The sequence below is a fragment of the Hippoglossus hippoglossus genome, chromosome 20 (assembly GCF_009819705.1).
Source record: "Hippoglossus hippoglossus isolate fHipHip1 chromosome 20, fHipHip1.pri, whole genome shotgun sequence".
NCBI lineage: Eukaryota > Metazoa > Chordata > Actinopteri > Pleuronectiformes > Pleuronectidae > Hippoglossus > Hippoglossus hippoglossus.
In genome coordinates, this window is record NC_047170.1 from 7,023,746 (window position 1) to 7,050,805 (window position 27,060).

The 27,060-nt window shown below is 43.2% G+C and overlaps 1 protein-coding gene and 1 pseudogene across 2 annotated transcripts in view; one reads left to right on the forward strand and one right to left on the reverse strand.

Moving 5' to 3' along the window:
- LOC117753823 (guanine nucleotide exchange factor VAV3) overlaps nucleotides 1-12,930 on the reverse strand; it is an 85,151-nt gene extending 72,221 nt beyond the window's left edge. The window contains exon 1 of one of the 2 annotated variants that reach the window (XM_034572235.1): nucleotides 12,488-12,930. In XM_034572235.1, coding sequence (XP_034428126.1) covers nucleotides 12,488-12,694 — 207 coding nt within the window. In that variant the 5' untranslated portion in view covers nucleotides 12,695-12,930. The remainder of the gene's footprint in view (nucleotides 1-12,487) is intronic. The other variant, XM_034572236.1, reaches the window with a different exon arrangement.
- A 6,576-nt stretch (nucleotides 12,931-19,506) lies between these two features.
- Nucleotides 19,507-26,853, forward strand: LOC117753855 (annotated as a pseudogene).
- The last annotated feature ends 207 nt before the right edge of the window (nucleotides 26,854-27,060 follow it).

The window sequence follows — 27,060 nt, forward strand, 5'->3', positions numbered from 1 at the left end:
GACGTCTAAAATATCTTCACTGTCACTGTTTGCCGCTGAATAGGCAACAATTCATTAAAGCTAGGGTTGGAAATCCTGGAAAAGCTAGCAAGAGCAGACAACACTTTGAAAAAATGCAACCGACACAACCCACACATCCCCCTCCCCGCCCTCATCGGCCCTCTCGTCAAAGATCTGGTCACGGCAGGCAGGTCAGTAAGTGACAGACAGATATTGAAATATCACATAATATGAAGGATTCAAATTAAAAGTATTATTAAGCTATGTTGTTTCACTTTCTCCACCTCAACATGGTGTTTAGTGCAGTTACTGCATCTATGAGCTTCTTTCAAATTCCCCAGAGATAAGTTTCCACATAGGAATGATTGATCATCATGTCCTCTCCTTCTTCTTCTTTTTTTTTTCATTGGTTGACAACTTATACAGGAAGTGGATTTCATGAGCTGTTTCCTGTTCTTTAAAAAGAGCCCCGCTTCCATACCATTAGCAGGTAGAAGTCGGATTGTGGTCATGTTCGGCAACATGTGACAAAATAATTTGGTCAGAATTGTCTTGAAAAGCAAAATGGCTGAGCAGAAGAAACAAAGCAGCTAAACTCATGTTGTTATTGCCGACACACCTCCACCCTCACGGTCCAGAGCGAGATCAAATTTGTCCGTGCATCAAACGCTCCGGCTGAATTAGGCTTAACAGAGGCCCTCACAAGAATGAGAACAGCCCGCAGCCAGAGAGCTCCAGATAAGAGGCGGCGTGAAGCGGCGAGTGAGCAATGAGTGAATAATATTCTGTGTTTACACTTGTACACATCACTTTCTTTTATCACGCGAGCACATCCTGTCTGCCCGGAGTCTCTGGAGAGTCCCACAGGACCTCGGCGTATTATCTGAGGGAAGCAGCCTCACAGAGCATGTTTGAAAGACACTGTCTCTGCTGCACTGAGCTCAAGACAGTGGAGGGAATCGCATATCAACCAGAGCAGCATGAGGCAGCATGAGGCAGTCACCACTAACTGCTCCACTGTCAGCTTCTCTCCCTTATTTGGGACTGACTCTCTGGTGCTCACAAAGTGAATAGCTTCATGTGTGTGTGTGTGTGTGTGTGCACTGTATTACAGTCAACCAGTCAACATTAAATATACTTGTTTTCTTATTTATTTCAACGATTTACATGTGCAGGGTAATAAGTACTAGACAAACCCAGCCAATGTGACAGATCCCAATCTGAACCCCGAATATCATTTTATGATTTTTGTCAAAATCCAGGTCCCAATGGGCTCAGGTTGGGAATCCACACCGTTATGTGCGCCAGCGCCAGTGGAGCACGTCCCAAATCCAGGCATCTTTTACTGCTGCCACGCCATATACGACAAGACCGGTGAGAGATGGAGAGATACCACTTGACAGGACAGGCTTCTCCTTCCAAAACTTAAAAATTAAGTCATACCGTGTGATATTATACCGTCACCTTCAAAAAAGTGAAAAATACTGTGATGGCCGCTGCCAACAATTTCATCGAGCTGCCGAGCTCTCTTGATATCCTGATCAATGTAAGTATTCTCTGAGGTGTTGTACAAGTTCAGACAGAGTCAGCAGTTATTATATCTCCTTTGGCCAGGCCTGGTTCCAAAATGTTTTTTGAAATGATATTCGGGTTCGGGTCAGTCATGTTAGCTGGGCTGTATTCTTTTTTTTAATGCATATGTCGGTAATGAGGGAAAACCAGTAATATACATGTGTGTCAGAGACGGGGTAACCCAGACGACCCTGCATGTGGCTCAGGTCGTGTTCGAACACAACAAACAGAATGCCTGTTGGGTTCAGGTCGGGCTCGGTTAGCTTCCTCTTGTGCTCGGACGAGTTCAGGAAAATAATGTCTCTCTACTTATGCTACTAAATATGTCTCAGAAGGAATAGAAGGAGAAAAGCATTGCAAGATAGCGCTATATCATAATCTATATGTATTGTGAGGTATAGCAAATGTATTTCAAGATAACGCAAAATCATTATGAGGTAATGCAAAAGTAATCCCCATAAGACCAACTATCTGGAATATAAAGCACAAAAATATTCCTGTAAGACAAGCCATCTTGCTGCAGTGCTTTTGATATGAGCCAGGTCATGCTCTGTATCCACAGTAAGAGTCAAATATCCAAGTCTCAGCTCCATAGCAACAAGCTGCAGCCTTTTATGGCCCCTGTGTGTATTGTGGCGCTTAATGAAATCCTGTTCTTGCTCTCTCATAGATCAGCGCAATGAAACACAGCCAGAGTTTCACTGCTTAAACCTTTCTGAGCATCGATTAATGGCAATCAAGTAGATGATTCTCTTGCAAAGGGAATCAAGGCCTGTGCAAAGAATCTAATTTGGTGTTTAAAAGCTGTCGCTCTCATGTCCTCCCTCAGAGCCAGTGAGGGAGGGCGCAGAGGAAAATTATTGAGAGGAAACCATGCAGACGTAAAGGGAGACAATGCTCGTAGACATTAGATTTAACCCCTGATGGTTTACATCGATGTGCGTAGGCCAAGCCATTTCCAGTGGGTGACATATTGCGGTCTAAGAGATTGGGTCACATCCATGTCACGTTGGAGCTTTTGTCAGCTGCAGCACCAGGAAATGGGAGGCGGTCGTAGGCGAAGGTCTGCTGACACTGGCCGAATCCGTGGACAGCCTGGCCAGACAGGCTTCTTGTATTAATGAAATACTGTCCAAATAACGCAGCGTTCCGCAGCTCTTCATACTGCAGTATCAGATTTTATTGTCCCCCCCCCCCCCCCCCCCCCCCCCTCTCTGGTTTAAGGTGTGATAACCCACACACTTGGTGTGCAACTGCACCAGCTTGGAAAGCAGTGACGTAAAACAATGATTGTGTTTCCAGTCACTTTTTCCAGTCACTTTCATGACTCTGAATAATCCCTGTTAGCTGCACGGTGACAACATCTTTATCGCCCCTCTCATCACATTTCCTGAAATGGACTTTTTTTCTTTTTGGGCTCACTGGTCAGCTCGCTGTGTTTCCAAGTGCTGCTCCAGCTGATCCTTCCACACAGGGTTGAATAATTGTAACATATTAACAAGCATACAGCTGTTACTGGCTAAAGCCGCATGAATATGAAGTCACATAAAACAAAATGTAAAAAACGACAAACCCACACAAAATGATCACCTGACTCTACAGTTCCTCTCAGATCTACGGAGCGTTTTAGTCTCTTTCAGCTACTTTTCGTTGTCAGACTGTATATGGTATATCCTAAGTTCTCTTCAACCTCTTTTCACATAACCTACTCAGCAGCAAACTGCAGATGAGAAGCTGGTGAACATAGTTGAGCATTTAGCATCTGAAGAGCCTGATGTTTTCCTCAGGAGGTGGTGGAGACCAAAAACTAAAGCTAAAAGAGAGGAAATAATTGGCTGACAGGTGACGGAAAACACATCTCCCCCACAAATGATGTTGCTCCATGTCTGCAGCAGCTTGTTGTCCAGTCTTCAAGTGACCAGAAATAGATATTACAGCAGGATCAGCTACTCTCTGTTCCTGCAACACAACCAGCCCAAACAGATGGTTAGCAGGCTAATATACCTCTCCAAAGTTTTTTCCATTTCCAATAAGAGAAATGAGACTGTAGTTCTGGATTACAAGTTCTGAAAAGACCACTGACCTCCGAAAAAAACAACTATAAGAGAGGCGTGAAACAACTATACAACTATAAGAGAGGCGCGAAATCTCTGCATCTTCCTCTTTGCTTTGGCAAACAACAAAAGTGCACCACAGCCATCTGGTCCCAAGACAGACGCAGCCTGTTGCTTCTGCGTGTTCTCAAGGTCATCTGACTGCATTAACATGTATTTATGTATGTACAGTTATAGTATAAAGGTTAATGAGATCAGCTGTAGTGACATTTAAAATGAAAGGAGCAGAGATGACAGGAAACGGGCCCCCTGATACCCGACCCCACCTGAGCAGGCACGAGGCCACGAGGGAAAACTCTGTACCTCCCCCACATCGCCAATGAGTGTCTCTGCGGCAATTTTCTATTAAATCCTGGTTTTAACCCCAATGACCTCCAGATATAGGTCCCCCACCCCCCCACTAGACAACAGAATTGAATTAGGGGGACTGTGTGAGATGTGAATCTTCTCGGCCGTGGCAGCACTTTGTAGGGGTGTGAGGGGTAAAGGGGTGGTATACGGAGAGAGCCCCGGAGGAATGGAATATCACATAAATTGAGTGACACATGCATCTCATACACATGTATGTATGAATGCACAAACACTGAAGCGTGAATGGTGAGCAGTCACCTCCTCCTCCTCCTCCTCCTCCTCCTCCTCCTCTACTCCCCCCTCCTGGAAGACTGTGTTTAAAAAACTGTGAATAATGCTTCGCTCTGCTGCATGAACAAGGATGGTCAACGGCTGTCTGACTCTCGGATGTGTGTGCGTGTGTGTGTGTGTGTGTTTGACTAATGTCAAACACATTGTCAGCTCTGAAAGCTGACACTTTATTAGCACTTTGATTTTCCAGACACCAGCATCAGAAATGCCTCTGATACGGACTGTATGTAAATGAGATGAGCTTTTGTCAAAGAATTCCACCAACTTGGTTGTGCGGTCATCAATAAACGATTCTGATTCTGTTTTTGGAGTCGAAAGTCGAACAAGAAGGGATTTCCGGTCGTGTATCATCAGCCAGAGCTATAGCTACAATGATAGCAATTTGAAATATTTCAAAGGCATCAATTTTTATGTGGGTCTAGATTTATTTATTAATTCATCTATGATCTTTTTAAGTCAGACGTTCAATGAAGTTCTATGACATTCAACCTCTTATTGAATTTGTTTTTAAAAGGGTTTAACTCGAACCAGTTCAGAAAACAATGATAGAAATCATCACTTCCATATAGGGTGAGTAGCAGACAGCTGTTAAAATACATACCATACATAAGATGTTGTTTTTTTAAATGCACTGGTATCAGATCGGTAATCGTTATCAGCTGATACTCAAAGTGTGGGAAGGGAATGTCTCCCATTTTATTGCCTCAAAGTTTCCACAGATTTTCAATCCCAGGACACAGTACATTTATATATTTCTATATAATAATACAGACAACATGCCGTAGAAGCCAATAAATAGTCCTTACTGTCTCCATTACACAAATAAGGACGTTCCCATTTCCAACAAACGGCGACCACCCATCACCTCCACCCAAACAAGACACCTTATACATAATTGTCCCTGCAGGATAAGGACATGGAGTCAACAAACAGCAGCATTATCCATCTCCATACCGGGTCCCTTGCACATGCACAAACACAAAAATGCATGTATGACACGTACACAGAAGCATGGATGTTTATTTAGGCAGTCTTACACTTTTTTGTAGGGCTTAACCACAGTGCTCGGTTTCCACTACAGTGAACCTGACAGTTGCACACATGCACAGACCCGCACACAGACACACACACACAAACACACACACACACTTTTCTGCTGGCTGCCACTATGGTTGTATCATCTGGATAAACATAGGATTCTTGACTGCTCTCATTCTTCCACAAAAGCAAAGCACTGGCATCTGCATCAAATGAAAGGGTCTGACTGTGACTATCATATGTTATTGGAACTGTTATCATAGGAACAGTAATATAATATAATAAATCATGTAAATAGTAAGAAAGCTTTCAAAGTTGTACTGTTTCCTCTGAGATCTCCTCTAATGTGGATAAGAAAATGTCACTTTCAATGATGATAGGTTGCGAGTAAAGACAATGGACAGTATTGACTTTCTCTGAGCTTTCAGAGCACTCAGCAGTGATTAACTGACCCCCCACACCCCGACAGCAGAACTGAGTAACATAATAAACATCGACTGCAGGTACATTCTCCACCACTGAATATCCCCTAATGAAATCTGCATTTACATTATCTTTACTTTACCGTACACTGGAGCAGAGCTCTTTAATGGTTGGCTTTGGTTCAGGCCTGTTACCTTGGTGACGGAATGAAAGGTCAGCGCACGCTGTGCACGTGTACTCGCGTGAGTGAGGTGCAACGCAATCTTGTCTATGCGAGTATCTGCGTCCATGCCAGCGCACATAAAGCTTTGCATGAACGTGCATGTCATCGTGATGACACTGCGGAACGAATCAGTGCGACTCCATTACGCCGCACTGGAATTTGTGCCTGCGAATTTATGCGGCGGAGCCATGCGCCAACGTGGCCTGTCCGCTGTAATGTGGCATTTGCACACTGACAGGTGCGACGCTTTCCTCACAATGAATCAACGAGGGCCGCCAGGCGACAGAAACCCAGGGGAGGTCATCACAAGCCTCACGAGCTGCGGCCAAACACTCTACATACTAGTCGCATGCAATTTGTAGTATGTGAAGTATGTGCAGTGTTAGTATGCAAACTGTGGAGTATCAGTATGCACACAATATAGATGAGAGTGTTACAGTGACTGATTAAATGTGACCCATAATTCTTTGTGCCTCATTGTTCCCATAGAAACAAGACAGAAGGCTACATATTCTACATCACAGGACGGATGATAAAAAAAGGAACCAACAGCAAAATCATGCACCAAAATTATCATAATATAAACGACTATTGAGAAGCAGAAGAGCTTCATCCTCTGGCATTAAGGTCACACCCATTGGATATTAAGGCTTTACAGAGAACTACCACAGACTGTGTTCTAGTACATATCAGTCTGCTGGTTTATCACCTCCCCAATAAATAATATTTCAAATTTAGGTTGTCAAGATGCCCAAATTTTAGACTTTGATACAATACTTCAATACAAAAGCTCCCGTTATGTTGAGCACTATTGTTCATGTGATACTTTTTGTTAATTTTTATACTTAATTAATGAATACAAGAAATGGATGTACACGTAAAAAGAAAGAGAAAATGGATAATGATGAACTATTGGATAAGAATTGTCATGGTGTCACTTTTGTTAATCAGCAGATGAAATAATCACCACATAAATCCATAATGAAAACAATCGATAGTTGCAGTTCTACGCAAACAGTTAAATGAAACAGTTATGAGTGTCACCTCAACATACATGCAGATGCATGACTAGTAATAATCTTACTTTTACATTTAATACTTTGAGTACATTTTCCTGACTATGCGAGCAGGGTTGCATTTACTTTAACTTGTAGGAAACATAGTATTACTACAGTGTGGTATTAGTACTTTTACTGAAGTGCTCCTTATTCTGATTGTAGATCTGCTACACTACATTATGACTATATTGAAAATGAAATTCAGGGAGTTTGAGGAAGTATCGAATTTGTTTCATTTAACTATAAAACAAACCACATACTAACCAGTGAAGCAATGGTTACTCTCTGGTGAAAAGTGTGTTTGAACATTAGTTTTTCCATCCAGTGCTCCATTCTTACGCCTCCCTTCTGGTTCATTATCAAGTACATTAGAGTTCAGTTCCAGTGTCAATCCCACGTTTGACTTCATTCCTAATTACACTTTAATTCTAATCTGAGCCCAAATGTCTAAAATCTTGGTGACATTTACATTTGAGAAGTCTTGCTTTCAGTTTTTCACTCACAGTCCCTATCTGCAGCCTGAGTCCATATGAGAGAAAAGTATCTGGACTTGATTTTGTAACTCTCTGTGGCTCTCTTTCTCCCACGCTGTCTCGCTCTAACATTTTCTGTCTTTGCGAGCGACGAGCCTTTGAAGCCCGCTGTTCCGAGACTTCAATGTGTGAGCGCTGCTTTTCTCTTCGCTGCTTGACACCACAGGACCAAACGTCTCTGCTTGATGAAATATACATACATGCCATGTATAATGTGTGATAGTTTTTCTCTGAGTTTGCTGTGCGTACAAATTTCACACGTTTGTCGAGCTCGCCTGAAGTCATGTTCGGGTCAGTGTTGAGTCGCCGCAGCCGCTGTAAACCTGTGTCTGACCTGTGTTATTATCAGTGAAGAATCGACTTAGAGTTGTGAAAGTTCTATGACATCTTGTGATGTTGCACTCGCCTTCTCACGTGATGACAGCTTCTCATCTGCATGGATTCAAATATGCTCTAGACCAGAGGTACTCGAGGAAAAGTCAGAGGTGTGCTCATATTAGAATATTAGACGTATCATCGTCTGTGTGTAGTCGACAACTGACAACTCAAAGAAACTATGAAGCAGTACTATTTTAGGAATATTTATTGTCAGTTTTAAAATGTGCAAATTAAGTTTCCTCTTTTCCTCTTCAAATAACAATTTCAACACAACTTAACAGCTTTAATTTTCAAACTTTTCTCTGACTCACTTCTCACTCTCGGATTCGATTGGCGACACGTGAGATGATTCACAACACATGCAGTTGGTCTGTGAGTTGCCTTGGCTACTTAACTACTGCCATAAAGGACATGAGCGCTGCGCTAGTTAAATTAAAAACTGATCTGTCACGTTGAAATAAACATATTCATATGTGCATCAATAGCTGTCATGGCCTCTCTGTGTTGGTGTAACATTTCCCTGCTCCTCTCTGTGCAGACGTGCTCCGTCGACGCTCGTTAATAACGCTCTGACTTTCTCTTTCCGAAAATGAGGAATGGGCCTCTGAGTCTTTGAAGCCGACTCCATGAGGCACAGAGTGAAGAGAGAGGCGGCTTTTTCTCTTCATTGTGTCTGACATCTCAGTGCTTTGGTCTGAGCTCGATCAAGCGCATGTTGAGTTTCACTTCCTTCCTCTATTCCATTTCCTGATTTCCTGTGCGTGTTGTGCGAAAGATTTGCAGCCGCTGTCCTCATTCTGAGTCTGTTTTTTTTCTTTATTTTCAAGGTTTGTGTTTTGAATCAATATATAAAAAAAAATCGACCCACAACACAAGCACACACAACAGGAGCAGCTGTATGCGTTTTAAATAGATGCATCATTCTTGGTTTATTTTAGCACACCCTAAAAGTGCAGTCCCTTCAACACAAAGTAGGATTCACCGCAACATCGACCCACATGTTCCAAGAAGAAGAAGGATGGAGAGAGTGCGCGCTCCATGTTCCTCTTAATGCGAAGCCACCGATTTTTGCACAGAACCGGACAAAAACAGCCACTGATTATGTGGCGTTTTCCTCCGGTAGAGGCAGAAAGCAGCAGTTGCTGTGGTCGAGCTTTGTCTAGACTGTGTAATTGGTTCATTACAGGCCTGTAAAGCGACGATCAAAGAGGGTGAACATGTTGCTTTACGCTGATCTTCGCTGGATCTCTGAGCTCTTTGTCTCCAACGTCGTAAACTTCGCAATTTCATGCGGACATGCACAGAGTAAACAGCGCGGGGCTGCGTTTGGTGCACTTCCATATTTCCTCGTCTGTCACCGGAAAGGACGCTACAACACAAATCAACTAATTTCATTAGTAAATAGACTCGTCCCAGCTTCTCCGCCTTCTAATATCACTGCCTTTTCATCCTGCATCCTGTCGCCAGCTCTTTGTTCCCTGAGCTTCATACAAATCACCTTATACACACAATTACTGCAACAGAATGAGAAGCAGCCAACATCACACATGTGGACCCTCCAGAGCTTCTGATGCAATGTGCTTTAATTACGCAGCTATAACCGCAGCACAGTGCACCAACCCTTCAGGGCCCTTTATGTCCTCAGAGAGGTGTCTGCTGGGGAGGACAGGCTCTTTGTAGCCCCCCCCCCCCGTCCTTTCACTGCCTTTGTCTCTCCGTCTCATGGGTCCCATGGGTGAGGCCACAGTGGAGTCCCATGTGTTAGCACTGGCCAATGATAAAGTAGCTGCCACGGTCCTCATGAATTATGCAGGAGGGGAAGCAACTCCACCCTCAGTTATGTAAATGTAACTTTGGGGGGGACAGAGGGAGGAAAGTTGCCGGGAGGGGGGGGTGTCCTTGCATCCAGGGATGTGCAAGTAGAGGGAGGTGGTATCCAGACGCACGTGGTGGGAATGTGTGAGAAAGGGGAAGACACGAGTCGTGATCTACTGACCCACATGTAAAGTGGAGAAGATCTATTTCGAACCTACAGGCGGGTCACGAGTGTTCATCGTGGGATAGTGCTAGGTTTTCCTCTGGTGAACAGGAAGTAATATACTTCACACAAAGCACAGAAGCTGCTTTTCACCACCACCATGGTTCCTCTGGCAAAGAAATGAGAACCACCAAAGAAACTCAGGCTAAATCCACACCATCAACTATGCTGCAGCGTTTTAGAGCTGCTGAAACGGAGAGGTTTCTAAATGCTGCTGCCGCTAGTTTTACAACTCTGAGTTTTAGTCTGGACGGGAAGAAATGGAGATGTTTGGAAACTATGACGAACACGCTCACAACTGCTTGCTGATTGGGTCTTTCCGATCACCGTGTAGCCTTCGCTGATTCGTCAGGCTCCTATCACATGACTCTCACAGAAAACAACTGGCATCGGCCTCGGCTACCAGCGCAACTTATTAGTTTTCGCTGACCGCTGTGGTGCAGTTAAATTCTGCATTTTAAAACCAAATCCTTCCTGTGTACACCAGCACACACATGCCCAGTGTACGTGAGTGGTCACGTGATATGCGTTTTCAGGTGTGTGTGAGTGCGGACAGGGATAAGAACTCATTATTCATAATTTCCCATTACTCTCTAATAGACAGGTGGACCATGGGAAATGCAGTCCCAAAACACTGTAGTGATCAGTCAGTAGCATTAAAGTAGTCCCTGAGTACAGCATATCCTCATATGCACTTTGTAAATACATGGTTTTGTGCATAAACCTTCTGCTAATTTGCCTCTGAATGGAGTTTCATCACTGGCTCAGAGTGAGTAAGTCCACCCAGCCATGCATAAAACAAACTGCGCCTATAAATAACCCAGGCCAGCCACTGAGCACCCTTCTACACATTGTGTCATTATGTCAACTGGCTGACAGCAAACACTGAACTATTGATGCCTCTCTGTTAGTAATCCTATTGGTTCTAGCACAACTTCTGATCGTAAATGGACTGTTCAGCTCCTCTTACAGCCCCAATCTGGTTTTCTCCGAGGTCTCCGGGTAAGCAGATCCTCAGACGGTTGATTTCCACTCCTACTGATGACATTAAAACCCTCTCTGCTTTTCTGTTCCAACTGTCCACCTCCACTGTTAGAGAGCGGCGGCAGCGCATCATATTGACCGCACGACTGTGACATTGAGTTTGGAGTGTCGTTGTTTTTTTCCAGGAAACAAGGCCCACTCCCCCAACCCCCGCCCAGTACAACATGGGACTAATATTGAAGCCTTAATCACCTGTTTTGGATCAGATGAAAGGTTTAGGGCATCCATTACATTATGTTACTGCAGTGTGTGTGTGTGTGTGTGTGTGTGTGTGTGTGTGTGTGTGTGTGTGTGTGTGTGTGTGTGTGTGTGTGTGTGTGTGTGTGTGTGTTATTAATTTTCCTATAGCAGGTCTGCAGGCTCAGTGGGTGAGCGTCTACCTCACTGTGTTGTCACCGAGGCAGATTCACTGTTATGAAGGTGAATATTAATCTGGTCGTGGCTCCGGCTGTCCTCTTACTGAAGCAGATGGTCTCTGACAAACAGGAGCCATGTGGTCACAGCCCTCCCTCCATCCATCCATCTATCCATCCATCCATCCACCCATCCATCCTTCCATCCATCTATCCATCCATCCATCCATCCACCTTATATGTTTTCACCCCAATAAAAAAAGGCAATGTAATAAAATGTGTTATTACTTATACATGTTATTAATCCTGTGAGATGAATCCACTTCTCTGCTCAGTGAGCCCATAACAAACTGTTATTATTGTCACTAAGCCTTCATCCACTGTGTCTTCATCACCTATAGGGGGCAGACTGAGGAGACCTGTGTACATAACGGTCCAGTGTTGCCCAACAGTAACAGTTACTCCAAGTTTGCTGTTTTGAGAAAGTAAACTTAAAGAATATGTGTTAGATTCATACCATTCACAGTGTAACTTTACGCAGCACCAGCAGGTCCGGTTGGGTGGCTACCAAATTCCCTTTAATTATTTCGCAGTTTTGTGTTTACTTGATCACTATGATAAAAACGTAGGTGATGAAACAGTAATAAAGAGCTGTACGTAGAGGCAAGGAGCACTGCGCTTCTTCGGCATGTATTCCGTACACAAGCACGGACTTGAGTGACTAAAATGTCAAAGATTATCATTTGTTGCCACCTTATTAGTGTGGTTTTCCGCCCTCTGAATACAGGGTGGGAGCTGCAACGAGCGGCGGATCCAAGATTTTAAAAAGTTGAAACTTCTTCAAACGAATGACTAATTAGTGGCTATTATCATCCCGAATTCAAAATATGACTATTATCGTTCATACTGACATTCACTGGTGTTGTAGCAACAATGCGGGTTTGCAGAAAAGCAAGATATACTGTAAACTGGAATAATCCCAACGAGGTCTGGTTCCGCACTGCATCGGGGGTTGTAGTTTCGAAGCGAGGTTTTTTTTTTTCCTTCGTGTGTGCGCGTCTTTCCTCTCACCTGTGACATCTGCGGTCTGAGGTTGATCTCCTTCAGGTTGATGGCCTGCGCCCTCAGGTTGTTGAGCAGATGGCACAGCAGGACTCCGTCCCGCAGCGTCTGCGCCAGGTCGAACACCTGAGCGGACTCCCATGTCACCCGGTGGTTGGCGGGGAGCACCTTGCAGTTGATCAGCCACAGCGCGCATTGCTTCCAGTACTCCATCATTATTCTGAGTTCATGCGTGCGTAAAGGGAGGGTTTCTGGTTTGTCCTTTTACGCAGGGTGACAGCTCGACGGCGCGTCTTCACACCGAGCCCATGCCCGTTCCGCTCGCTGTGGGAAGCCGGTGGAGGAGCAGAGGCAGGCGGCCGCTCTGTGGATGACACTCCGGTGTAGTGAGGCTGTGGATGGAGCGCACCCTGCTCTGTTCCTCTCTCTCTCTCTCTCTCTCTCTCTCCCTCCCTCCCTCTCTCTCTCTCTTCCCTCCCCCTCGCCCTGTTCCTCACCTCTTCCGCCTGCCACCCACCGGCTGCACGTGTGCTGCTGTCACCGACTGAACACTTTCTACTGCACATTCAAAAAAGAATCTTAGGAAATGAATCAGCACTTATTAAAAATCATGTTTTCTCTTTTTGCAGATTACAGACCTCCCACCTGCATAGTAGCACCAACTGTAGTGGTAACACCAATCAATTAATGATCAATTAGTGATCGAGCATGTTTCTGAGATTATTCCACACATTTTAATTATGTGACAGAAAGCTACTTATTTTCAGTCATAACTCTATCTCACTCTGGTTTTCAAGGGATTAATCATCTTTTTTTATCCGTGCAATTTCAATTTCATACACCAGCAATACTGTTAAACTGTATATATTTTGTTTACATTGTACATATTTCTATTTAATTAAAGTTCCTTGAGTTTGTACGGAGTGTATATTTCACCATTCACTCTTTGCTGCTGTAACACAGTGTATTCCCCTATAGAGGGAGTAATACAGGACTATCTTATTATCATATCCTATATCTTGTTGTATCTTATCTTATCTTATCATATCGCATCGTATCATATCGTGTCGCATCATATCTTATCATAACAAATTGCATCGCATCGTAATGTATCATCATGTCACATCGTATCTTATTGCATCATATTGTTTGATGTCATATTTCATCATGTCTTATCTTATCGTATCTCATCGTATCGGATGTCAGTAGGCAGGTCTAATGGCACTCAATAGAGCACATGCCTCTGCTGCCAAGGCCCAATGAAATTCACTAGATTCCTCATTTTTGTTTGGATCTGCACCAAATTGCCCTAACTCATAAATATCAGTCTCCTAAACATGCCTGGATTATTTTTCTCTGAGAAATCAATTAAAAAGTTGAAAAACGCCCTACCTCACAATGTTAAAGAAGTGAAAAAAATATATATCTTGGATCCTCCCTGATCCAGATCAATCAACAAAATTTAATAAGTTCTTTCTTTGACCACTGAAAATTCATGAAATTAAAAAGTCCAGTAGGTTTTTGTATAATTTTGTTCACAAACAAACTGATGGGGGTGAAAAAATAATCTCTTGGTTTGTGCATCTCTCTGTGACTATTATGTTCAATTTTCCACAAAATGTTTACTGCACATATGAACCACAACACACTGACTGTGTCTCAGTCAGTGTGTTACATTTGATCAGCTACAGTGTTATTACATGAAAAGTTATATGACACTTAGAATTTGTATTTAATAAGTAATCTATTTCACATTCATATGTTCATGTGTGGCTGCATGTTCTTGTTGCTGTGATGCATCTTGGATGTTCCTGACCTTTTATTTGCATGAGTGAATCATTTGTGGAGGAAATGGTGTGTAAGAGCAGATGTGAGTTAGCTGCACACACTCAGGAGGTTTTGGGTGCAGTAACCGTTCTGGTTTAAAAACATTTGAATTTTCCTCTCATGGACTGATGACAAGAGGCTGCTCTTCTGATTTGCCTCATGGTTATTTTGGGTTTGTTGGTTCTGTGGAGGCCTGAAGTGTAGCTGCATTTTAACATTGTTGTGCTTCCTCATTGAAAAGAAAGGGATGTTGAATTGTTGTTGTTGACCTGTGTCAGAGAGTTTGCATATTTCAACCCTATACTGTTTCCTTATTCCTCCCGAAGAGGAAAGAGACCAATCAGGTGCCATTAAGCCTTTTTTCATTTTCAGGCAGATTAGGAGAAGAAAACCCTACTTCTGTTTTTACATCAATTGAAAGTATCAGGTCTAATGAGAAGCAACACGTAGACACATGTACTATGTGATCATTACTGTGAATGATTTTAAATAACACAGACCAGTTTGCCTTTTTAATTTGAGAACCAGAGGTTTTATGTTACTGACAATATTTTGTAGCAATGAATGTTGTCCCTTTTGTATTTATTGGATTAGTATTAGATTATTATTATATGTGGTTTTTTATGGTCTGGTATTGTTATTTGTTATGTTTCTTTTAATACACTGGGTCATGTGCACGTGGGTGATGATAACTCAAAGTTAACTCAAAGTTAATTTCAACACTAGCTCACCTGTGTGTGGTGTGTGAATAAAGGGGGCTGACACATTTTGGTTGACAGCACTTCACTGATGATGTGAATATCTTTTTTTTTTGTTTTCTTCTCTTTCTGAGCACGTCAGACACAATAACTCAGGCCCGACCTCAGCCGCTCACTGACTTTTTGGTTTATTCCCTGAAGTTACAACACTCTGAGACATACATTCTAAAATTGACTACATTTTCAAAGTATCAAGCATTAACAAATCTCTAACATATGAATTAGGGGCTTTGGATCAAAGGAGACTTCCCCTGGGCTTGACCCTGGTGGTGGCGACGAGGGACAGAGCACGAAGTTGGGACGTCTCATGAAGGCCTCTGATTGGCTGCTTTGAAGGGAGATGACTTGAGTATGAAGCGTTGAAGTGGTGCAGGGATGAGGGCGGGACAGTTACGGTACTGAACTAAGCTTTGACAGCTTAAATGTGATTGGCTCAAGGTGTGTACGGCTGGGATTGGCTGAAAAGAATGAATGAGCTGCTGGAGCCCAGTGCTTCATTAGAAAGGATGTGGGCCAATGCCAGGTGACAGTTTTCAAAGAAGTTTTTATTGATTTTTTTTTTTTTACAGATTACAGAAAGACTGTTGAATAAATAGACTCAACTCAACTTAACTTAGCTGCTTTCGGATATGAACTGAACTCTGGAGATCCTGCGGACATTCTCCAGAGGGGCTGTATTCCTAAATTATTTATTTATGATATATTGTAAGGGGTCCTTGGGTCAGTGAAATACATTTTATTAGTAGTAGTAGTAGTAGTAGTAGTAGTAGTAAAAATCATAATATCATTCTTATCATTGCAGCCTACAGTGCTTCACATGACAAGATAAAAGAATAACATGGAAAAACGAATAAATCAATTAAAATAATTATAATGAACACGGATGTGCAACAAATCAGCAGTGATTATAGCATCACACACTGAACTGATAAAAGCAGGCCGTTATAATTGTATTGCAAAATGCATGCATCACGAGACAGGAAACGTATATGCACCAGAAATCCAATATGTGAACATGAATAAAATTACCTATACAGTCCGAGTGCTGCTAATCCCATTACCAGTGTCACATGAAGATACATGAATAAAGTATGAGCAGAAAAGATGGGAGAGAAGAAGTAAACCTTCCAGACTCGTTTCTGTTTTATACATGGAAATAAGATCCACAGAGTTTAAGATGTGCGGAGGAAGGAAAGAAAAAGCTGCATACAAAGAAAGTATGTCAATGAATCACTCTGAGCGCATTTACATACAGTGAGTGAACACAGGCCTGTGCAAACAATACGGTGAAGATTACTCTCCAGCATTTGCGGTTGTAAACACTCGCGTTATCCCGAATTCCTCACTCTCCATCTTCTCCTCTCCATATTTGTGCGGAGGATTTGGACGGATGTCAGCGGAGTGGGGTTTTGTATGTCCACACAAAGATTGGTGAGGGAATGGAAGGCCTGAGTTTGTGCGGTTCACTGTGTGAGCCTCCAGCTTTGTCCTGCGCTGGCTGCACACCGGATGCCATGGCTGGCATAGCATGGATGACAGGAGAGGTGGCTCGTGGCCGGACGCTGGCATACCTCTCGGCACCCTTCTCCTGTTTCAGCTTCCTCTCCCGGACTGGAAAGATGGCCATGGTAATTAAGAGCATTCCTCCGATTGATACGGCACACACACACACACACACACAAATACACACACACATACTCACATGCATGTACAGTAAGATCTCAAGGACTGAGGATGCTCCATCACAACATTTCAGTTCCACACATACATGATCTGCTCACTCATTATTTTTTAAATAGCATCAACGCAGAACGGCCCCAACTTATCTCATCCAAAGTTGCTCTAATCTCCTTCAGGACCCCATCGATACACAGAAGAATGATTTGCCGCATATCTGGGTTACTTCATCTGGAATGTGACCAGCACTGGAAAGTAACGACCAACCGTGTGAGCGTCCAAGATTATGTCTGGGCACATATGGCAGATGTGATCGCACTGCCAGGATTTTGTTCTGTTCTTTTTCAATGCCAAAGCGCATTATTAAAGTGCTTCAGTGATCAAATAAGATTGGTTCAGTGAAGATAATGAAAAACAAGCACTGAAAAAGAGGGCAAACGATTTAAATGTGATACTGCATCACAGTGTGTTTAAGGAAATGCAAAGAATTCCAGAAGAATAGAAGATTAAGATTTTTGTGATCTTCAAAGCACCTGTTTTTCTCCTGTTTTCACATATTTGCCATATTAGCTTCAAATATGAATGTATTGCACGTCATGTTTCTCAAAGTAACAACAGCCATTGGAAAATGAAGATGCGCTGATGTGAATAGTTGCATTCCAGATTGTAAGATTATAAAACTGTGGGCTGATATTATATCACTATAACCTGTTAATATCATAGGGAAAAGTGCATCCAAATATAAAGTCAAGTGACTTTGACTCAGCATTTACTCTGTGTTACAAACTTACTTCTAAGGGGTCAACACAGAGTATTGCAGCTTTCAGACACCGAAGTCTGGACATTTTCCTGAAATTTTCCAGAGGGGTTGAATGTGAGAATTCAAATGTCAGAGTCAGGTGACATAAATATAAATATAAAGTGTGTTAACATTAGAAAAATGGCTGAATAAAGAATGCTGACAGCAGACACTGTCTTCCCACATTGCAATGCACAAAGGAAACTGAGCTGCTCACAGCTCAAAGAAAACTATTAGAGTGTGCAGGCCCACTGGGAGCTCTGTGGGGTTACTAGCAGCAGTGCTAAGCTACATGCTAACATCTGCATGCAAGTTAGTGCAAAGAAGAAGGGAACATGAATGTCTGAACCACACATTGTCCATCAGTCCGCTTTAATAGTTACTGAGACAGTTTGAGAGACTGAGACTGTATGTGAGAACCAGTTGATGGTGCAAGAGGAAAAGTAATTGGGATTCATCCTCTGGGGACCTTGACTTGCATGGTTGGACACGTATTAATTACAATAGGTGGTGAGATATTTCAGTTTGGAGCAAATCAAAGGAACAACTGGCCGACGTTTGCCGTCCCCAGGGAGATGGTGCTGGATAAAAATGATCGTACCGCCAACGGTTTAGTTAATAACGTTCTGTTTGATTTCCTATCAGCTGTAGCTTGTCTAACAGGTGAGAGTTACCTGAACTTTGCCAGATTTAGCACCAGCTACCAGAGTGGCGTCTCCGCCGTGTCCCTCCCACTGTCCACACATCTCATCAGCTCCTCCCCCTCCCCAAAAAATAATATTCACATGCACTCCCACATTGTCATCGCTCCATCAATACCCCCCTGCAGCTCTGCTGGGCTGTGATTTACCGAGCTTCTCCCTCACCAGTTGTGTCACTTGATCCGGGGGAAGGCAGCGGATCTGTTTGTGCAGCTCATGTGTCCTCTCTGTGAAGGACATGTCTTCTCCCTGCTCTGTGTCCTGCCCCTGGAAGAATTATCTCTCAGCTGTACTTGTGACTTTTTATTTCAGTGTTCCATGTGTTCATCAACAGGCCAAGATGAAGACAATTAATACTTTTGATTTTCTTGAGTAGAACTTGGATAAATACCATCAGTCTTTTACTCGAATTCAAATCCACAGCCACCACCCACATGTAACAACGAGGAAGACCATAGCAGCTGCTCTTCATTGTGATCTAACAGCTATTGATTGTCTGACCCTGCCCTTAAAGCACGCTGTTTTGCTGGATTAGGAGGCCAGAAGAGAAATCAATGGGCTGGGATCCTCATGAGAGGCCGGGGATAAGTGGAGGCTGGCCAGGCCTTGCAGGGTTTCATCAGAGCTGGAGGGGGATCAGCTGGGGACTGGGTGGAGGCGGTGGAGGCAGTGGAGCGGGGAGAACACGGACAATCAAAATGACCGAGGGAATTCTTCATTGTGCAGTAATTTGCCCTCTGGTGCTGCGGAACGATGGTGCTCGAGTCAAGATTCTTTATTGACCATATTCACGCGGCGGCCATCTTGCTCACATCACGCTGAGGGGGGGAACCTCACACACTGTTATGAACAGAATAATGATTGTACTGCTGTGATTCAGGTTTATAAAACACAGGGAATCAGACAAACTGTTTTCATTACACAGTCCCTAACTGATCAGCAACTGACAAGACAATGGATAGTTAAAATCTGGATGCACTTCTGCTGGACAACAGCTAACGTTGTCCATTTGTTTGTTGGTTTATCAAACAGGCCCTGACAGTCAAACTTTCAAAAGCTGAAGTCAGTCTGATGACTCCTACCCCATAACATAAGTCAAGTCACCTCATGTCTCAAGCTGCAGTGTCAAAAATGACCCACCATCTACCCCTGACACTTTGTTGTTGAAATGTCCTAAAAAGGTACTTTGCTAATTGGTCCAGTGTTCTCACCTCCTCCTGGGCCTCCTCCAAAAAGGCACTGCGTGTGCTTATCACAGGCCTGATGGTGCCCACCCCCCATCTCCACCCCGCAAAGAAACCGACACGGCTTTATAAAACATTTTCAAGTGGATGTTACAAGGTGAAGACGAGGCTCCGAGCTGAGGATAAACAAGTCTGCGTTTTGTTCGACAGCACTCGAGGACTTTGAGGACTTCCAAGGTATGAAAGCATGAAATTACAGCCAAATGTTCCCTCTGTGAGAAGAATACATTATCTCATCTTTCTACCAGATGTAAGGTCATTGAATAAATGTGCTGTTATGTAACATTTTTAAGCTGAAACAAAATAAATGACTTAGAGCAAGAGGAGGGCAAGACTGACTCCACACTAAGAATTTCATTATGGAATAGAAAAACACAATTACTAATTAGTTTTGTTATCAATTTTAACACTGAGAACAGCATTTAAAACCATTTCCAACCACAATTATGAGCTTTGTTTTCATTAATGAAAATTACGGCTATTGTAATTAGCCAACAGCGTTTTTGTTTTAATTTAGGATGAAAAGGTGTTAGCTCATTAGTTTGTGTGTGTGTGTGTGTGTGTGTGTGTGTGTGTGTGTGTGTGTGTGTGTGTGTGTGTGTGTGTGTGTGTGTGTGTGTGTGTGTGTAAGCAGATGGCCTTAAGTGTGTCGGAGAGGGCCACGGGGGCCATCATCGGGGCAGCAGTGGCAGATGCAGCAGGTAAGATAAACTGTGTATTCAGTTACAATACTACAACAATACATACTGAGTTAATTACAGCAACAGGACAAATCCGCCTCATTCAGTCTTCATGTAGGCTCCAGTGCAGTAAATTTGAATACACAATGAATTTTACACAGCAGCGTTAGTCATTGTTTTCTTCAGTCGTGACCAGAAACATTATCAGTACCATTATAGCAAAATGTGTGCGTGCTGATAAAGCACAGGGGCGGGGCCTTAACTTGTACAAGTCGTCATGTCGACCGGTTATGAAAGCAGAGTTTCTGCAGTAGCTGCTCTGACAAACATGAATGAACCAAGAGGAACGTTTGTTTAACTTCCTTCCACACATCATTCTCATCACACCCCAAACCACTGATGTCTGTATTATGTAGATGACTGCATTTATCAGTAGTGGAGGAAGTACTCAAATTTCTTACTGAAGTTAAAGTAGAAATAAATGGAAAAATTGTTCTCCACCACTGGCATTAATACAGCACTGCTCCAGTCTTAACAACTACTCAAAGTATTTTACACTACAGGTGACATCCATCCATTCACGCACACATTTATACAGTAGCCTATGTTTTTTTCCATTCATCCATTCACACACAGCTTAACATGTTATTGTTGTTTGGAGCAATGATTCTGCTCCAGCATAACTCACAATCCCCCCCCCCCCCCCCCGCTCCATGCTATCTACTATCGACAGACTGTATGTACAGTAGGTCATGTCAAACACATCAGGAAAAGAAAACTATTGAATGTTCCACCATTTCCTTCTGTGTGTGTGTGTGTGTGTGTGTGTGCGTGTGTGTGCGTGCGTGCGTGTGTGTGTGCGTGTGTGTGCGTGTGTGTGTGTGTGTGTGTGTGTGCGTGTGTGTGTGCGTGCCCCTCGCCCCTACAGCCCAGCCCATGCACTGGATCTACAATGCAGACAGGCTCAGGGAAGTTCTGTCTGACCTGGAGCCGTGTCCCGAGTTCAGGCCTCAGTCAGCGAACCCTTTCTACCGCAGGACAACTGGAGAGCAGACCTGCTACGGAGACCAGGCGTTTGTCCTGCTGGAGACACTGAGTCAGTGTGGAGGTACTGAAATTCACCCAGACACTGTACATGTCGTATATAGATGTTGTGTTTAGGTGTTTACATAGAGAAGGCAAGTTGTATCTATACTGCAGCCAGAAACTAGATGGTGGTCTAGATACTTTGGTCTCACTTTAAGGGAGCAGGTCATACAGTCTATGGGTTGCATTTATACTGATGAGAATGTTTTTTTTTTAAATCAGTCCTGCTCTCAAACTGAAAGACCAAGCTCTTGAATAAAGATAGGAAAGAGAAACCATCGATGACTTGCTTCCAAACATTTGTCTTTTCCTCGTGTTGCATTCCTCACCTCAACAAACTCTACAGACATAGGCCATGTAGCAACATTGTTGTGGCCCAGGTTTGGCCTCCATCCCACATCCAGCCCACATGCCACATAGAATGGAGGCACCAAGGTGGTCCACTCTGGTTTGCCAGATCTGGGCCACAAAACCATAGCAATACCACATGTCAACCCAAATTAGTATTGTACTATTTGGGACAGATTCACAATTTACCACATAGCAAATTCAGGTTCACATCCATTTTGTCCGGGCCATATGGAGGCCAGAAGTGTTGCATCATTGCCTGAAGTTGCCCACACGCTATGTGCGGCAGGTTTTGCCTCTTTATGCCCTGGAAGACCACAAACCTCTTCCTGTCTCCTTCCTCTAAAACAATGTGTTTAGAGACATCAACATACAAAGTGACGGTCTTCCTGCTCTTATTTAATTATGGCTGTTACAGTCGTCTACAGCATCCATCTCAGTGAGCCTAATGCGCTCTATGGATGTTTTACTGAATCTGGGGGCAGTTGCGAAACCGGCAGCGTGACGTTCGATGCTGCTGGTGAAGCTGCATGATTGATTTCTGACACAGTGCATCCTGTGTTGGCAGATGTCGACGTGGACGACTTGACCAAGCGCATCTACAAGTTCTTTGGTGCAGGAACCGTGTACGACCTGCCTCTCAATGACCCTTACAGGAAGAAAGGAGGTACAGTACCTGTCCATGTAACCACATGACATGCCGAGTATTAAGATAAGATAGGATAATCCTTTATTAGTCCCACAGCGGGGAGCAAAGAAGACCGAAAAAGTGTATTAAAGACTAAAATGGTCTGAAACAGAATGATTTTCCGGTCTGCCAGTGGGAAACTCCCTCTCCATAAAAATATTCCATACAGTCAGACTTCCTTGTCCAAGCTGCTGACCAGCGCTGTGGATATTTTTTACTGTCAGGATACCATATAAATACAGTGCTGCCATAAAATGCCATAACAGCACAGGGCGCCTTTGGGTGCAGTAAACTGCAGGCAGCTTTATGTGTGCCTTGTGTCATCATCGTGGACAGTGAAAGTCCTCATGAGTGAAGAGGCAGAGAGAAGAGAAGCTTCAATGTCCCATGTGGTCCTGCAGCCACACTCCCCATACTATCTGTCAATACAGATGAGGCTGTTAAACCAGTCAATAGTTCAACATAAAATATCTGTTATTTCATTTTGTCAGGTCCCAAAGCCGTGCTGCCCATCGATGGCCCGTGGAAGAACAGCAGCCTGAAGGCTTTCTTCAGAAACGTGGACGCTGGCAAAGAGGAAACTGGTACAGACCATAAGAACAGAACATGAAAACTACATGAGCACATCTGTCACGCCCTGACATCTGGATGTGAGAGACGCTCAGTCATTAAGATGAGTGCAGTTCCTCAATTTAATCAATTTTTTTCTCTTGCTCCTCCACCTGGCTATTGGGAGAAACTGCACATAATTATAAATGAAGGAAAAGCCACAAATTAAACTCTCAACTCGACTGTATTTTAAGAATATTAAATTTCCTGTGTTTGGTTTAATTCAGCATGAGGACATCTGTGATGCACTGTGAAAGAAGCAAACTCCTATTGGCTGTAAGAGCAATTGTTGTGCACCAATATAAGTTCAGGCCAAATATCAATTCTTCAGTGTGCCAATTGACAACTTAGGAATATTAAAACTGACAATCATCATCATCAGTCATCTGATTGCATATATACTGTATATTGTGCATTTAGATATTATTTGAAATATATGTTTACAAGCCAAGACCAAGTTCATTTGAATTTTCCTCACTTTTCCCTTATTTTTTCTAATATTTAAAGTCACTCCCTGGACTCCATACTTATGAATAGTCCTGTGATCCACCTACTGAAATCCTTAAGAGAGCAGTCGCACGTCTTAAAATTGTGGTTTTGTTTTGGGGTTGTTGCATAATGTCTGCGTATGTGTGTGTTTTCTGAGGCTGTGAAGTGGACTGTCAGATGGACGGCGTCACTAAGCTGGCTCCAGTGGTCGCCATGTTCGCCGGGCGGCCTGAGATGCTGGAGAAAGTGGAGAAAGCCACACGGGTCACGCAGAACGACGACATGTGTGTGGCTGTGACTCTGGCCGCAGCGAGGTAAGAGCGACAGCTGTCTCACAAACAACAACAAAAATACAGTAGTTACACTGAAAGTGAAAGAGCTGCTGTGTCTGAATCTGTGGAAACTCACGGCGTGATCCAGTTTAGAAATGAGACAAACCCTTTGTCTGTCCGGCTTTATTAGGATTTTGGAGCATTTCATTCTGAATGGTCCAGATCCCAAGGCTCTGGACGCAGTTCTGGCTCAGATGAATGACCCAAAGAGACAGAACCCTCAGGAGCTGGACCGGGCCGCCATCGGTAAGGAACATGTGTCTTTAAAGCTGCTTTAATCTGAATTTCTTAGCTCAATACTTAACTGCAAAATAAAAACATTCAACGTGGTAGGACCTCTAAACCTGGAAGTTGTCGTCTGTTGGGCTCCGCATTCGGAGACTTGAGCCAAACTGCAACAGCCACAGGTTGGGTCCTGATCCAGACCTTTGCTGAAAGTCTTCTCCACGCTCTCTCCACATTTCATACTAACACTGTTCTATCAGTAAATGCAAAAAATGCCCAAAGCTCTTGTTTTTGCATTTCTGTTTTTCTGCCAAACAAACAAATGAGATTGAAGGAGATCTATTTATCTGGTTTGTCATGTAACAGGAAAAGAAAAGTGAGCTGAAGGTCATTGACTCTTTTCTGTAGCCCAATAATGATGATATAATATGATAATGAATAATAATGATAATGACATATTAATACGATAGCAAACGTGATGAGCCTGGTATCCATCCTCCCATCTCTTGGCAAAATCTGAGGCTTTTTATTGGAGTGTAAGTTATGTCTTCCATCAGGGTGGGTTTTGTGTGAGGTCTTACGATCTATGATATGTTTGTTTTTATTCTTCTCTCATTCTTGCTTATAACAAACAGAGGGAGAGGTGGACAAAACACCAAGCTCATATACCAGCAGGTCTTATGGGAAATGTGGGCAAAAGTGGAAGAAACACAAGGAGCTCTCTCTGTGCAGGACCATTTTTATCTTTAAAAACATTTTAACAAAATATACTGTTTCAATTTAGATGTAAAAGACAGCTGGTGTGTGTTTCGACAGCAGGCATCTCAAAATTCATGAAAACGTCTGGCAGCAACAGCATCAAATTACAGTAAAAGATCAAAATGACTTGTCCACAGGGATAAAAAATGCAAGACCATTAAGCTATTTAATAATCCAGTTATATTAATTCAGGGAGTACAACTTTATTTTTAGTATTTTCTTTTTTCATCTATTGTATTTTCTGTTTATGTCTCTGTTTAATTTAAGGTATACTGGTAATAAAGGTAATTTACTGTGTTTTTATGGCATTTACACTTCTTCTAGAATAACTGTAAAATAATGTAGTCAATTTCTGTTTTTGTATTTTTCTTTATCTCTCTCCTTGTATCTCTGCCAAAGCACATCTCCACCAGGTGAAGGAGAACCTGGGGAAGACGTCCCAGCAGCTCATACCTGCTGTGTTCACAAACACATGAGGTGAGTCCTGCCAGTGGTAGCAGCATGTTTACGTGGCACACAGCCATACGTGGCCTCTTCCTTAAGGTAGAGGTTTTTGATCTCCTGACTTAATGGACTCCCTCCTCCTTCCTCTTCATCCCGCCTCCCCTGCTGAGGTCAGCGTATCAGGTTTTACGGGGCCGAGACACCTAATGTGCACATGAAGAAGAGATCTGCTCTCCAGATCTGTTCAAATGCAGCCTGGTGGTTTTATTACCTCCGCCGAGGAGGTTATGTTTTTCATCTGCATTTGTCTGTTATTTAGCAAGATCGTGCAACAGCTACAGGATGGATTCCCATGAAAGGGCAGAGGGGTGCAGGGCTTTTTTCAGCCACTGTGCATCAACAAATATGGCTAGAAACCTGTAACTACCCCCAATGTGTAGCTGAGAAACGTAAAGTGACTCCAGCTATATGGCTTGTTTTAATTTAAAGGGCCTGTTGGGCCTTGGCAGATGTATATGCTCTACTGAGTGCAATTCTAGTTTTGTATGGGACACTTCTAACTCAAACTTAAACAGATTTGATCCTCTGATCTGTTTCTGTATCATTTTTCTCACCCTGCTCTACTGATTCTGAGTCTGTTGTTGTCCAAGTGTTGCCCGATGCGTTCCAGGGAGCGCTTCACGGAGTCCTGACGCTGACCCAGCTGGATGAAGCAGTCAGGGACACCATGCGCTGCGGGGGATGCACCGCCAGCCGAGCCTCCTTCATAGGAGCCTGTTTTGGGGCACAGGTACTGTGGGGGCGTGGGGCTGCGAGGCAAACCCTCGGACGGATGGATAGATGAATGGAGGGAGGGAAGGAGGGATGGATGGATGGATCCTTTATCCTGTAGTGATCCCAAACCGGAAAAACTCTATTATATTTTACATCAAAATGTTACATCAGCATACAAATATTAAGATTGTCTATAAAGGCCAGTCATTAAAAACATTATGTTAGCATGTCACAACCTACAATACCAAATACTAACCACAAAAAAGTTGTGAGTTTTTTTTCTTTTACAGTAGTGCACCAACTGGGTTCTAATTTGATTCCCACTCTTTGTTTACCAGTTGTAACACACTAATCATCATATTCAATCACATCAGGGAGGCACATGCTTCCCTGCCGTTTGGTTCGAGCCAGGAAGTGAGAGCAGCACATGAAAATTCACCATTTTGCCTGTTGTCGTCTTTAGTCGTGGATGTGTGTTTGATTGGGTTGACGGTGAGCTGATGTGGTTGAAATGAAAAACTTGTGTGGTGCTTTCAGAACGGTCTCCAGGGAATCCCAGACTCTTGGCTGAAGAGGACGTTCAGATATCCGCGGCTGCTGGAGTTGGCTGAAAACGTCGACCAGAAAAAGTCGGCAGATGCAGTTTAGCTTTGAAATCCACTCAAACAAAACCTGTCGATGATTTTTTCTTTCAAAGCTATCTTAGGAGACTTTGCTGTATTGCAGTACTTTGACACGGCCGCCCATGACGGTCTCATTTTAAAGTCTTGGACTGAATGAAACTTGAAACTTCTGTTTGCTTTGTCAAAGACGCTTCGTGCAAGAAAGTGAAAATGTGTATTCGTGTTGTGATGAGGACACGAGACACATTTATCTAAAACAGCTGCATTGTAAGAAAAAAGATTTTTTTTAAATGAATAAAGAACTTTTAAATGGTTCCATTATCTTTTCTTTGCTGCAGAGTGGACTTAAAGGATTTCCCTGCATTGCCTTGGGGAGATTAAGTTTTGTGCAGTCAGGTTTCATCAGGTTTCCTTCTTTTCTTCCCCTTGAGTACTTTGTGTGATTGTGAAGCGAAAGAGCAGACACCAGATTTACTCCTGCAACATATTCCTTCCTCAAAGGAGCTGTTCTGCCTCCCG